At 54.0% G+C, this 13,612-nt stretch overlaps 1 protein-coding gene across 1 annotated transcript; it reads right to left on the bottom strand.

Annotated features, from left to right (window-relative positions):
- TUBB1 (tubulin beta 1 class VI) lies at window positions 1–5,080 on the bottom strand. The gene is made up of 4 exons (XM_036901865.2): window positions 4,848–5,080; window positions 2,341–2,449; window positions 1,771–1,881; window positions 1–1,671 (listed from the first exon to the last, which is right to left on the bottom strand). The coding sequence occupies exons 1-4, from the start codon at window positions 4,902–4,904 to the stop codon at window positions 596–598; spliced, it is 1,353 nt and encodes a 450-aa protein (XP_036757760.2). The 5' UTR covers window positions 4,905–5,080; the 3' UTR covers window positions 1–595.
- Between the last annotated feature and the right edge of the window lie 8,532 nt (window positions 5,081–13,612).

Raw genomic sequence — 13,612 nt, 5'->3', positions numbered from 1 at the left:
TCTACAGGTAGTACGCTGAAGTGCACACGTGGTCTATACAACTTGCTGGTAGGCGTTGACTCACATTTACCTTTAGCTTCCCACATGCCACTTAGTCACCTGGCTTTTCTAGAGGCTGGCAGGCAGAGAAGGTAGGATGCTGGGCATCATGTGTTAAGAGAGAAACTGAGCTGAGAATCTTAGCAAGGATGCCAGGCAAGGAGTCCAGCGTTCTTACCAGTGCTGCTGAGGAGTTTACAAGCTAATGCCTCAGCAGTGACTCCGCACACGTCCTCACCTGTAGTCCTGATGCCTGACGCAGCGTTAATGCATACCCAAATTCCCAGATGACATTTTAAATAAAGGGAGTACTTCATGATAGATTGACTTTGCTATTTAAAATAAGTCAATAGAGTGTGCGTCAAACCCTTCAAGGCTAGTGAATGTCAGCACACCCTAATGTCTTTCAGTCATTTGCCTGGCCCCCTCTCCCCGCAGTCCTGGGTCAAAGCTAGTGCTGAGCAGCTGCGTGGAAATGGTCACCGTGTTGCAGTGCGGAACAGGGACACTCCTGGAGGTGAGGGACCCGCAGGTGGCGCCCACACAGCTCCCAGCGTTAATGTGCTTCACCTGGTTCTATTTCTGCCTCCTCCACGAATTCCTCATTTTCCCCAAAGACTGTTTTGGCGTCTTGAAATTGTTGGTACTCGGATATCAAATCGTGGATGTCGCTCTCGGCCTCCTCAAACTCGCCGATGTCCATCCCCTCGCTGGTGTACCAGTGCACGAAGGCCTTCCGTCGGAACATGGCCGAGAAGTGCTCCGCCACCCTGCTGAAGAGCTCCTGGATGGCCGTGCTGTTGCCGATGAAGGTGGCGGCCATGTCCAGCCCCCGCGGCGGGATGTCGCAGACGGCCACCTTGACGTTGTGGGGGATCCAGTCCACAAAGCAGCTGTGGTCCCTGGTCTGCACGGCCAGCATCTGCTCGTCCACCTCCTTGGTGGACATCCTGCCTCGGAAGACGCAGGCCACCGTGAGGTAGCGGCCGCGGCGCAGGTCGCAGGCAGCCATGGCGTTGCGCGGGTCGAACACCTGCCGCGTGAGCTCGGCCACGGACAGCGCGCGGTAGCGCTCGGCGTCGCGGCCCACCAGCGGGGCGAAGCCGGGCAGGAAGAAGTGCAGGCGCGGGAACGGCACCATGTTCACGAGCAGCTTGCGCAGGTCGGCGTTGAGCTGGCCCGGGAAGCGCAGCGACGTGGTCACGCCGCTCATGGTCAGCGACACCAGGTGGTTGAGGTCGGGGTACGCGGGCGCGCGCAGTCGGAGCGAGCGCAGGCACAGGGCGTAGAGCGCCTCGTTGTCGATGCAGAAGCAGGCGTCGGCGGCCTGCAGCAGCTGGTGCACCGCCAGCACCGCGTTGTAGGGCTCCACCACCGCGTCCGACACGCGCGGCGACGGCGCCACGCTGAAGCTGTGCACCAGGCGGTCCGGGAAGTCGTCGCGCACGCGGTGCATGAGCAGCGTGCCCAGGCCCGAGCCCGTGCCGCCGCCCAGCGAGTGCACCACCTGGAAGCCCTGCAGGCAGTCGCAGCGCTCGCTTTCGCGCCGCACCACGTCCAGCACCGTGTCCACCAGCTCCGCGCCCTCCGTATAGTGGCCCTTGGCCCAGTTGTTGCCGGCGCCTGAGTTCCCTGCGGCGGGGGAGGCACAGTTACCGACTGGAGCCTCCGGGGGGCGAGCGCACCCGGAGGCAGCCCCTCCCGTCCCTCCGAACCTTCGGGAAAACCTACCGTGCACAAAACTGTCCGGCTGGAAGAGGGCCCCCAGTCTGCCAGAGCGGATGCTGTCCATCGGGCCGGGTTCCAGGTCCACTAGGACAGCCCGGGGCACATATTTCTTACCTGCGCAGAAAAATAGGAAGTCAGCAAAGTGTTCTTTTTTCTAAAAGTTTACGTTTCATCAAAATGAGACCTTATGATGCTTGTGCTCCACAGAAGGTGTTCTAGAAGGTGCTTAGGTAGAAAGAAATCTGAAACCATCCTGACCTCAGCTGTGAAACGCCTTACATTAACGTCTCTGTTCTAGTGCATTACCAGAGACAGAGAGCCTGTTCCTACTGGAAATGGTTCTGGTTTTCATTTAAAAACCAAAAAGGGAGGTTGGTGTTGAACTGCCCGTGTGAAGATGTGCATCCCCAATTCAGTGACGACGCGTTCTCGCCCTCAGGCAGGGTTTGGGGTATCCCCTGCAGGTGCCCCTGCTGTGCCTGGACATGGCCCATTCGATGTTCCGGATTTGCGGGCCTGCCTCTGACCGTGCTCTCAGCGTTGTGACCATCGCTCCCGGACCCAGCATCCTACCGTGCGCCTCGTTGTAGTACACGCCGATTCTCTCCAGCTGTAAAGCACAGTCCCCGCAGTAGCTCCCGACAGAGTCGATCCCATGCTCCTCGCCAATCACCTCCCAGAACTAAAAGCAGGAGGAGGGGAGGTCAGCCTACAGAGGGACCCCCGAAAAAGGCCACGTGGGCCCAGCAGTTCGCAGTTTGAGCAGGAAAACAGTAAGCCAGTGAGCACCCCTGGCCCGCTTCCCTGGGTCTGCCTGACATCCCTGCCCAAGCCTTCTCTTTGGCCCTTTTCGTAAATAAATGCCTGCTCCACATAATCCACTTTTTGGCTCTAGTGAATATGAATATGAAGGCTGAATTTTATACCCACCTAAAGTCCTTAAATAAAATGCCAGCACATAAAATACTAAACTGGATTTCACTCCTGTTAAATTAGGGCGTTTCATATACATTAAAGCTGTGGTTTCTGAGTTTCACATTAAGACAGTGTTTCTCTAATATTGCCTCAGTGCTCGAAGCTAGTATAGACCCATTAAATGAAAATAGAGTGACTTCTTACCTGACTTCACAATAAAATCTCGTATCAATTTGAGGATTTATTTTCCTGCAGTTTTCCAAAAAGCTCATACTAGGACACCTATGCACGATTTTAAGCAATGTGCATTTTTGATGATCGGATATGCACACAACTCAAAATCATGCATAGCTGTTCTCTTAGATATCCTTGAAGCATATTTACTGATACAGGTATGTGCCAAGCTCTTAATATGAAAACAGTTACTTAGATGGCCCCTTTTCATTGCCCTGGTGAAGCACATATTAAAGTGCAATGAAAATATATTCATCTATGTTAAAATCCCCAAGGGTGCTTTCCCAACTGTGTCTTGTAACTGATGGCTTTGTTCTGGCCATGGTCTTATTAACAAGTCTCTATTTTATAGTAAATTACCAGCACTATTCAGGGGGTAGAGGAATAAATAAATTTAAGCTCTACGACACAAATTAAATGTGTCTTTAAGTTCTTATGGCCCCAAATAATAAGTGGTCTCCAGGGCTCTAACCATTAGACAGCACAACTCTGGAGTGAGCCCTGGGAGCCTATCTGGGCCACACAGGCCCTCGCTCCATGTTATCTAACAGCTTCAGAGTCAGGGAGGGGGAGGGGCATCCTGCCTCCCACTTCTTGTGTTTTACTTATGATTGTCTTATCACTGTGGCATGGAAGAGTGACATCTTCTGCAGCAGAATATTCTTTGGCCCAGGTTTTAAACACCTCCATTCAAAGACTGTAGTTTTTTCATAGCTGCATTATTCACAATAGGCAGAAGTTGGAAACAGCCCAAGTGCCCATTGTCCAGTGAAAGATAAACATAAGGTGGTATATCCATGCCATGGACTATTATTCAGCCTTAAAAGGGAAGGACATTGTGACACATGCTACAACACGGAAGAACCTTGAGGACATTATGCTGAGATAAGCCAAATGCAAAAGGACCGATACGGTGTGATTCCACTTACATGTGCCATCTAGAGCACTCAAGTTCATAGACCAGAGAGCAGAATGGTGGGTGCCAGGGGCTCGGGGGAGGGAAACAGGGAGTTAAAGGGGACAGAGTTTCAGTTTTGCAAGATGAAAAGCTTTTTGGAGATTAGATGCACAACAATTTAATATGCTAAACACTACTGAACCCTACACTTAAAAATGGTTAAGATGGTAACATTTATACTTGTGTTTTACCACAAGTCAAAGACATTTTTAAAGTTTTAATGCAATTAAAATTTTAATGTAATTTGTACTAATGAAAGTAATTTCAGAAAGCAAAAAGAACAATCATCTGTCACACAGTAGAATTAGTCATCTTAAAATTAGGGTTTGTTCCTGTTCTCTCTGTGTTAGCCAATTAAACGAGGCACTTTGCAGAAAAACTTAACAGGGAGGGAAAGAAAAACTCATATATATTCCTGACAGTGAATTTAAATATTTCTGCTATTAGACACAAAACTTTGAGGTTTATCTCTTCAATTTTCTAATGCATACTAAACAGGAGTAGTTTTTTTTTTTAGGAGTTTATTAGAAAATAATAATTTAAAGAAAAGAGAAAGTACATGCTCACGAGTTGAACGTGGGGAGTTCCCTGAGGGTATTGCCAGGAGTTGATCTGTTTTAACTTTATAGCATAAATATGGGAGGGAGGGAGATATCTTAGTGATATGGTCTCAAAAATTTCCCAAAAACGTTGGAAAATTGCTTTGAGGCAAATTACTGTCTTTAAACATGAAAAGTTCATTGCTAAAGTTGATAAAGGTAAAAATGATTGACATGCGTATTATGCACCGTTGTCAACAAAATTAACGTGAATTAAATTAACCCTTTAAGCCTTTTCCCGAGTCTCTTTAACTAAAAGCAATTGTTTAATAGTCAGCAAGTACATGTACCCTGTTAGGCTCCTTGTCTTTCCTGCTAACGGCCGATGTCTTCCCAGTTGCCTAAACCAATACTAGTAATGGAACTTTCCTTACCTTTGCTCCGATCTGGTTACCACACTGGCCAATCTGAATGTGTACGATTTCACGCATCCTTGCTTCGCTCTGCGTCCAAATGTAAGACCTACACAGACTCCTTGGTCTCTGGGAGCGCTGCCCTTCACGGCCAGGAGCCCAACACAATTCTGGTCTTGCAGTGATGGGACACAAGGACCAAGGCACCCTCCCAATGTGACCAAGGGTGTGTCCAGTCCAGAGGCCCAGCCTCTGCTCTTCTCTGCTCTCTGCCCATCATCCTGGTTGAAGGGGGAGTTTTTTCCTCTCCCAACACAGAATATTGCCTGGTCATTTCCTAGAGTTCAAGCCTGAAGGCCGACTTTGTGCACAGTGCGTGGAGGTCCAGTACCCGGTTGGTCTCCATTGGGTAGCCAGTTGGTGAGGCTTGTGGTGTAACTGAGACACGGCTCCTAGCTCACTGGGGCAATTAGGACCACCACCAGAGAGCCTCCCGTATCCAAGCCAGTTGTATTGTTAGAATTCCTTTGTCTGTACGCATCACTTGACAAATGAGGCCATGATATTCCAGAACTTGAAGTGACTTCACCAGTCACACAACCAGTAAGACATCCCCCCTCCCTGAAGAAGCGCCGTGGCCCCCTTGTCTTCAGCTGTGTTCCCTAAGGAGTAACCTGAAAGCGACTGATGTGCCTTAAGTAGTATTTATAATAGTAAAATGATAATGAAAGGAAGCATCTTTTTAAACTTGGCCAAAGTTGTGATGGCAACATGTGATTCTTAGCAGTTTGGGAAACCGCAGTCAGGAGATAAGCTCTAAACTCCATGGCTTGCCACCAGGACCTTTCCCAGTTTGGCCCCCAAAGGCCTTCATAGCCCCATTTTCAGACTCTGGTCCTCAGAAAGCCTGGGCTGTCAGGGTCTGGAGGACACTTCCTCACTGGGCCGCCAGGCCCCCAGCGCACCTGCACCCTCCCATCATGCATGTTCACGCCGGTGCCCAGTGTCCACTCCCCCGCATGCCAGCGCCACTCTTCCTGCTAATTGCCCTGTTGCTGCCCTACAGGGCCTTCTGCCCGGGTCAGGACCCAGTTGCCCCTTCCTGGCTCTGCCCTCTGCTGCTCCCTTTGCTTGCCCCATTGTCAGGGGGCTTGTCATTGGCCACTGGCTTCCTTTACCAGACCTGGAACTGTCTGAGAGCCAGACTCCGAACAGCATCTCCCTGACACCCGGGCAAGGCCTGGCCACACAGCAGGTGCTCAGCATGCCTCCCGGACTCCCCGCAGGCACCTTCCCAAGCCAGTCCCGGCTCCACCTTCCTACCCACAAGCTGCTTGCCCAGCAGCTCGGAGCAGGGCAGCCCAGCCAGCTGCCAGTCCCCATCCTGCTCGAGAGGCTGTGTCTGGCCACCCGGTGGGTTTGGTGATAGCAGGTCTGCCAACAAGGGGAATAGGAGCCCCGGAGGGAGCAGGAACACTGGTTTGGATGAGGGGCAAGCCGGTGACGGCAGCCCTGCGGCTCAGGGAACTCTGGGGGCCCAGCACCGGTCAGGCAAGTCCAACCCCTCGAAGTCCCCAGGACGTGGGTGACACACTCAGCAGCCCCTGCTTCTCGGGGCTTCTCTCCAGTGTCTGCCGGGCACAGAGCAGCTATCAAGGGAGCCCCCCCATGTTCTGGGCACGTGCTGGGAGCTGGGGTGCAGGAATGAAGGAGCTCACGGAACTCTGCATGGAGCTGATTTATTTAGGAAGACCCTCCAAAGGCAGGGCTGGACGCACTCAAAGCCAGAGTCCCCAGACTGGCGACCACGGCTGAGGGGTCTGCCCTGCCCCCACCCAGGCCCCTCTCCAAAGTCCTGGGCACTTTCTACGAACCTAGTAGGCCCACAACCTGAAATCGGTGACATGGGCAGGAAAGTCCAATGGTGGATTTCCTGGGGGGAAAATAGCCTCTACTGCTCCCAAAGGAGTCTGACCACCAAGTAAACGGACCGGGCTGGACACCAGAAGGGAATCCGGAGGCGGGGCAGAAGGACTTTGTCCCTGGGGGTGCCTGCCAGCACCAGGACTGCTCCAGCTCTCACTGCCCAGTAAGCCCAGGGGCCACGTGCCTCCTGAGCACAGCATGACGCAGGGTCAGGTCTGGGCAGGGGGAAAGTTGCTACAAAGGGCACTGCTGGGGCGGTTGTGAAATCTGCATACAGACTGCAGATTGATCTCCTTGTACCCATGTTGTATTTCCTGAATCTGATCACAGCCCGGGGGATCCCTAAATGGAATTCCTGTTTTCAGGAGATACTGTGAGGAAGTCAGGATCCAGGATCACCATGCTGGCAGTTTACTCTCCAGACAGCTGGGCAGCAGTGATCTGAATGCGTCCATGTAGAGAGAGGTGAAGCGAATGTGCCAAATGGGTCATGATTGGTGTCTCTTTCCCAACCTTGTACAGAATTGGCACTCTTACATTTCTTTAAGTTAGGAATTTTTTTCTACTCATATTTTTTCTGCTCTGAATGACCCATGATGCACAGATGCTTCTGGTCCAAACCCTGCCACCGCCAAAGGTAAAAGAGAAGAAAATGTAAATTCAAGAGGAAGAAATCTGCATGTGCTCAGCAGTATTTTTCACAACTTTCACAAAAAAACATACACAGAATAAAGCTTTCAGCTTCCATGGAAGTCACCCCACCACCCCTCCCTCCCTCGGGACCTCCACCCCTTGCTCTTCCTGGGTCTGTCCCTGCAGCTGCGCTCCCCACCCTCCCTGCTGTGGGAGCCCTGCAGAGACCAAGGCTGCCTGGGCTGTGCCCCGGGTCAGAGGCGTGCCTGCTGCGGCCCAACACGTTAGTTCACTTACACATACGGCTGTGTTTGCCCATTACTTATGCCCATGCCTTATCGCCCGGCCAGCCTATCATTTCACCTTTAAGTCCCGAAGTGCCTGATAGAGACAAGGGCCTCAGTAAATGTTTGTCTAACGCACACCAACAGCCGGGCAAGTCTGAGTGGCCCTGCTCAGAATGGCAAGTTTCCCTAACGCTGATAATGCATTTATTCCCGAGTGTGTCCAAATGGGTGGGGGGTGGGGACATGGTGCTGAGGACTTTGTCCTCCATCCACTGCGAGGGGGTCTGGGCCAAAAGCATGAACTGCTCCGGGAAGCCTGGATGTCAGGAGTGGCTTCTGGATGGAGGGACCCCATGAGCTACTACGGGAGCAGTGGCTGCCGCTGCCGTGGAAAGGGGTCTGTGGCGGCCAGGCCAGAGGGCATTTTGGACCTTCCTGTGCTCATTCTTCAGGATCCAGTGAGCTGGGTTCCCCTCCCAACCTCTGCCCAGGAGCACATTCCTCTTGGTGATCTCAGTTTACTCAAGGAGGGAAAAGGCCCAGTTTCCAGACGGGCTCTTAAAAGGTTTTTCTGTTAATGAGGCAGCTGGCAAAAGGGGGGGAAACAGGAACCCTGTTTGCTCTGATTCGCGGCACGGCCATCAGAGTTGACCCATCCGGGCAGCTGTACTGAGCTTTAAAAGCTGCTGCTGGGTGGAGCGCATACCTGGCAGGGAGATCGCCTCGGCTCTGGGCCCCCTCCGCCCTAGATCTGAGCTGTCCCCGCCGTGAGACAGGATAGCGGTCCCGATACCAGTTTGCCCTGAGCGGCCAACTCCCAACACTCCTTTGCCGGCAGCTTTTCCAGCGTGCTTCCTGGGTGCACGGCACCGCCCCTTCACACCCAGGTGTGGAGTTCCCCCGGGGTCAGGCTTGCCTAGTCCTGGGCACAGCGGGCTCTCTGGACAGCAATGCATTCTGTCTCTGCCCCCCCCGTCCTTACCTATGAAGCTACCTGTTCCCAAGGAAAGAACTCTCCTCTCACTGCCGGTTTAGTGACCACCAGCCAAGCGGCAAATGCATCGTGTCTTTCTCAGACCAGTGGAAGTGACCCCTTCCTGGGGCACAGGCGAGCAGCGTCCCTCGAGAGGCTGGCAGGACCCAAGGTCTGATCTACCAGGCTGAAGGTGACCCTGAGTTCTGAACTGCAGCAAGTGATTAAAAGGGGCCATTTGTGAGGGTTGACAAAGTCACTTTCACCCCAGAGAAGGGCTGCTGCAAGGGCAGGCTGGCAGGGACATGCTCGAGCACGGAGCTTCAGCAAGCACGGCCCGGGAGGGCAGAGGGCAGAGGGCAGGAGCAAATTCACCCTGAGCGTGCCCGGCAGGGTGCACATGGTGAGGAGGTGGGCCACCTGCGGACACCGCCATGATCAGGCGCAACTGGCTGACCCTCGGCTGAAGCGCCCTCTCCGCTGAAGGCTGTCCGGCAGGACGGGAGGCAGTAGCAAGCCTCTTCCTGGATGATACTTGCGTCTATTATGGGAACAGAACTAAGGTGATAAGGAAAACCAAGTGTCACCCAGAAACCCCAAATCAGCTGCTTCCAGACTTCCCCCAGGAGATGGCCTTGGTGGTGGGATGTGGGAACCCCCCACCTCCATTTGGCAGGTGAAATGTAATTAGGAGAAAAACAGAGGGCTCAGAGACTTCATTGATTTCGTGCACCCCAATCTTCCACTTCTGAGTACATTGAAGTTCCTTGAATAACTCAGAGAAGATTGTCGAATTATAGTGTTTGCTTGTGATTCAGAAGCAGAAATTTTTCCAAATGTCTTAGCAAGAAAATGACATCCGAAGGGCCATTATGAGTGACTCACCGGGTGTGGGCAGATCGCCAGATGAACTGGGTGCCACTTTCTTGAACTCGGCCTCCATGTGTATTCGCTTCCTGTAAAAGAATGTCCTGAGACTGAGTAACTACAGGGGAGAGGCAAGGAGGACGTTGCTGTTTCGCATTAAGCCAGGCTACCCGCAGGAGACTTGGACGTCTCCCGGCAGCCGACCGCCCCACGCGCTGAGCCGGCCCCCTGCTCCGGGGCTGCTCCTCATGCCGAGCCAGCCTCTGAGCCCAGGGAGCTGCGCCATCTCTTCGGGTACATGCAACATCAGCGTCCTGGGCTGTGGCATCGCTGACTGACAGGAGGGCACACACACACACTCACACACACGCAGCCCACTTCCCCAGAACTTCCGCGATTCTCCAGGTGTCTGGACACACTGACTTCAGTCTCATCTCTCCCACCTCCCAAGGTGTGTGCTTCCTGATAAGCAATATTCTGGGGCAGAAACAGAGATAAGCAAAATGTGGGGCAGCACCTGGAGCTGAAATCAAACAAAAAGATATTCTTCAAGCCCAGTGTTTGTCCAAGACTCTCTGCTGTACGTGTCTCAGAAATCCATTCATTTATCCAACAAATACTGGCTGAGTGCTTTCTGGGGGTCTTGGAGGAGAAGCAGGAAATACAGGCCCTGCCCTTGAGCAATGCAGAGACATGACTGCCCTAGTCCCTCTCGGCTGCCTTGCCCGAGTTCTCTGCCACTATTACTTGTCACCTCGTTCAGCGTGCCTTTGAGCAAAGTGATGGCTCTCTCCATTTTGTAGAAGCAACAGAGGTTTGCAGAGGGCATTGACATGTTCAAGGCCCAGGAAAATGCTGAAGAACCAGGGATTGGTCACAGGCCTTCAGACCCCCACATCTAGAGGAATTCAGGTGTCAAGAGGCAGGCCTCCAGCCGGGCGTCCGAAGAGCCTTGGCTGCGCTCCTGGTCTGTGACCCACAGCGAGGTCCACCAGCCAGCCTCCCAGAGAGACAGCCCCAGCTGCCCCGCCGTCTCCCCTCACCACCAGGGCCCCCACCAGTGCCGCAACAGCCTACAGCTGACACCACTCGGGCCTCCTTCCGGCCCACCCTCGCCACAGCCGCTGGAGGAATCTTTATAAAACATGAATCAGATCTCCCCACTGCCCTCCAGGAAATGACCAGCAACCAGGGTAAACCCAACCCTCTCTGGGGAAGCCACCGTGGAGAGTACAGGGGGGCGTGTAAAGGAACCAGAGGTGAGTCTATCCCAGGAGGGAGGGAACTGGGGAGGGTGGGACCTGGGCAGGAGTCCTGAGCCTCAAGGACCGGTGGCCAGTGGGAAGCGTGGGCTTGGACACAGAGCACCATATGGCCTGGAAGTCTGAGGGGCGTGCTTACCACCCCTACAGGCTCTCCAGTGGCCTTCCCCACTACTTCGTTGCCAGCCACCTCTGGGCCACACTCCCCACCAGCTTCTTGACTTGATCGTGCCTACTAAGCATGTTTGCATTTCCTTCTGCTTAAAACATCCAGCACTTTCCATGGCTAGGTCCTCATGACTTAATCCCAACTCTTTGGAGACCTAAAAGAACTGCCCTGACCCAGCACCCCAGGGGGCCCCCATCTCTAGCCAGCCCCGTGGGACTCATCATTGCTGTAGCCCACACACTAGGTGTGTAACAAATATTTACTGACTGCCTGATGTAGAGAGCCAACATATGTGATCAGGTGATGACCAAGGCCCCTCTGACGGAGGTCATGGCCAGCCCTGGGTGGCTGTATGTTACCTGCCTAAGGCTGGCAGGTTCTGAAGGTGATGCGAGCAGCCCATCCTCACAAATGTGACCTCAGGAGCTGTGTGCCCTTACAAGCAAGTGTATGCAGCCTGGAGAAGGTACGGTGATGATATTCGGGCACAGTGGCAGGGTCCACAGCACACCTGACCCACCCCACCAGAAGGTCTTTGGTGCAAAGGCATGTGGGAGTCAACATGAGCATGTGCCCTGATGGCCACGAGGATGGAGAAGAGCCCTGCAGCTGGCAAGGAAGCCACGGTGCCCTGCAAAGCCAGACTTGCTGACCGAGCACCGTCGGCATCAATCCAAACAAAAGCCGGTATCCAGGATGTGGCCAAACTGAGGAATGTGGAATAATAGGAAATGTCTGCAGCTTGCCGGGTGCTATCCAGACCCCAAGGCATGAAGAAGGAAGAGGCCTCTGAGGCAGTCCCCCCATAAATGGACTCTCCCCCTTGCAGTCTGGTCCTCTGGGTTGGGAGAGCGGGCCTAACTGCAAAGTATGCGTATTCTCTATGCATGAGATGAGAAGAAAAATCAAATTTATTATTAGAAATGCACAGCTTTCACGTCATGGCCTTGCCTCATGTGTCTGCCTTTTAAGTCTGTCCACATACCCGTAAGGGAGCCTGTGGGACTAAAGGCGCTTGGGCAGTGCACGCTGCGCCAGGATCGGGGGAAGAAGGAGCCCCAGGTCCACAGGCTTCCTGGGTTTGAACCATCACAGGAGCTGAGAAGGCAGAGTGGGTCAGTCAAACCTCACTTCCTTCTACTTGCCTTGAATGTTGTGGTTCCAAACATCTGGACTCCCTCCCAGGCCTCTGGCCCCGTTTTCCCATCGTTCTCTGAATTTGAGTTGCTTCTATGTCAGGCAAAACCCAATGTGCCACCGTCTGTCCAGCTCTGGAGGTCCTATTCCTTACCCAAAAACATCCCCAGCCCCTCCCTTTAGCCTGCGTTCCACAGGCTGAATGCTTCCTGATCTCCTCACCCCTCTGACCTTGGCCCATGCCCTGGCTTGTGGAGGTCAAGTGACTGAGCAGGCCTAGCTGAGATGTGCAGGGCCTGGAGCAAGATGGAACCTTGCGCAGCCTGAGTTTACACCTTGGGCCGTGTGGCTGCAGGGATCACATGCCGGCTGCGCCTGTCTCACCACCATCCTCATGCAGCGGGCTGTCCCTGGGAGTCCCAGGGCATCTTCGTCCCCATCCCCTGGGGCTGCACGGCAGGCAAAGTGGTGACTTGGCACATTTTCAGCCACTATCAGGGATGAGGCCCTAACTGCACAGCCCAGCCCCCAGAGACAAAGCCTAGAGCGATCCCCTCCCTGACTTGTTTCTCATGCTGTAAAACATGTGCTTGGACTTTGCACCTGTCAGCTGGACCCTGACAGTCTGTGGATACTTGGGGATCCCCACAATATTTATCAGCCTGGAATATTGTGACCACTCTGGCCATCATTCAGCCACAATGAGCTTTTAGCTTTTTCACGAGACAAGACCGGAAACCCACCTCTTAGAAAGACCGCACCTGGATGGCATCATAGGTCGGCTTTCTTCCTCACACGGACCACCTGCTCCACCCGTCATGGGGGACAGAGCCGGCGTGGGAAGTGGGAACGTCCCAGCTGGCAGTCCCCTTCCCACTCACTCTACACCCAGAGTGGAGAGACAGGCTTGATACAGGCCTGGTGCCCAGGCTCCGGGTGCTTTCCACACCCTCACCCCAGCTCAGGCATGTGTTCCTCCAAGGAGCCGGCGGCAGCCCATGCCACCTGTGTCCCACCTGCTAGCGATTTTCCAAGAAGCTGAAAGGCCCGTCAGCGGAGAGGGCCGGGGTGCCCGGCCTCAGCAGGAACGAGGCCTGGGCCTCGGGGCTGACACAGAGGAGCCGCCTCGCCTAGAAGACCTCGCCCTGCTGACAGGCACTGCCGCAGGCTGCCCGCCCTGCTGGGGTTCTGGGGCTTCCTCCGCCCTCCGGGGCTGGTCGTACACATCGCTGCAAGTCAGCGGGGCAGTCACGTTGGGTTCTGATTGCTGGCGTGGTGCAGGCAGAGGGAAGGAGGCGAGGGCCCCTTTCGTGCAGGTCAGAGCAAGGCGAGCCCATCTGGGGACCCTACAGCCCGTGGGGACCCTCTCCTGACAAGGATGGGGGCCTCTGTGGTCTGCTTCCCTGATGCACGCTCACAAGGGGCACGAGGGGGAGAAACTCTTGAGTTATGAAACGGAGGCGTGGGGGTCCCACTTCTGCTTTCGTTTCCCCATTAACGATGAAGAGCTTTGTTAGCAGGAAACATCTCCA

This window comes from Manis pentadactyla, chromosome 5 (assembly GCF_030020395.1).
Source record: "Manis pentadactyla isolate mManPen7 chromosome 5, mManPen7.hap1, whole genome shotgun sequence".
NCBI classification, from domain to species: domain Eukaryota; kingdom Metazoa; phylum Chordata; class Mammalia; order Pholidota; family Manidae; genus Manis; species Manis pentadactyla.
This window is presented reverse-complemented; position numbering and strand designations above follow the sequence as displayed.

Excerpts from the sequence above, each read along its gene's own strand:
- TUBB1 (XM_036901865.2), bottom strand. The coding sequence starts at position 4,904 with ATGCGTGAAATCGTACACATTCAGATTGGCCAGTGTGGTAACCAGATC. Across the intron at positions 2,450-4,847 it reads GTAACCAGATCGGAGCAAAG|TTCTGGGAGGTGATTGGCGA; the intron begins GTAAGGAAAGTT and ends TCCTGCTTTTAG. Across the intron at positions 1,672-1,770 it reads GCCGGACAGTTTTGTGCACG|GGAACTCAGGCGCCGGCAAC; the intron begins GTAGGTTTTCCC and ends CCCCCGCCGCAG.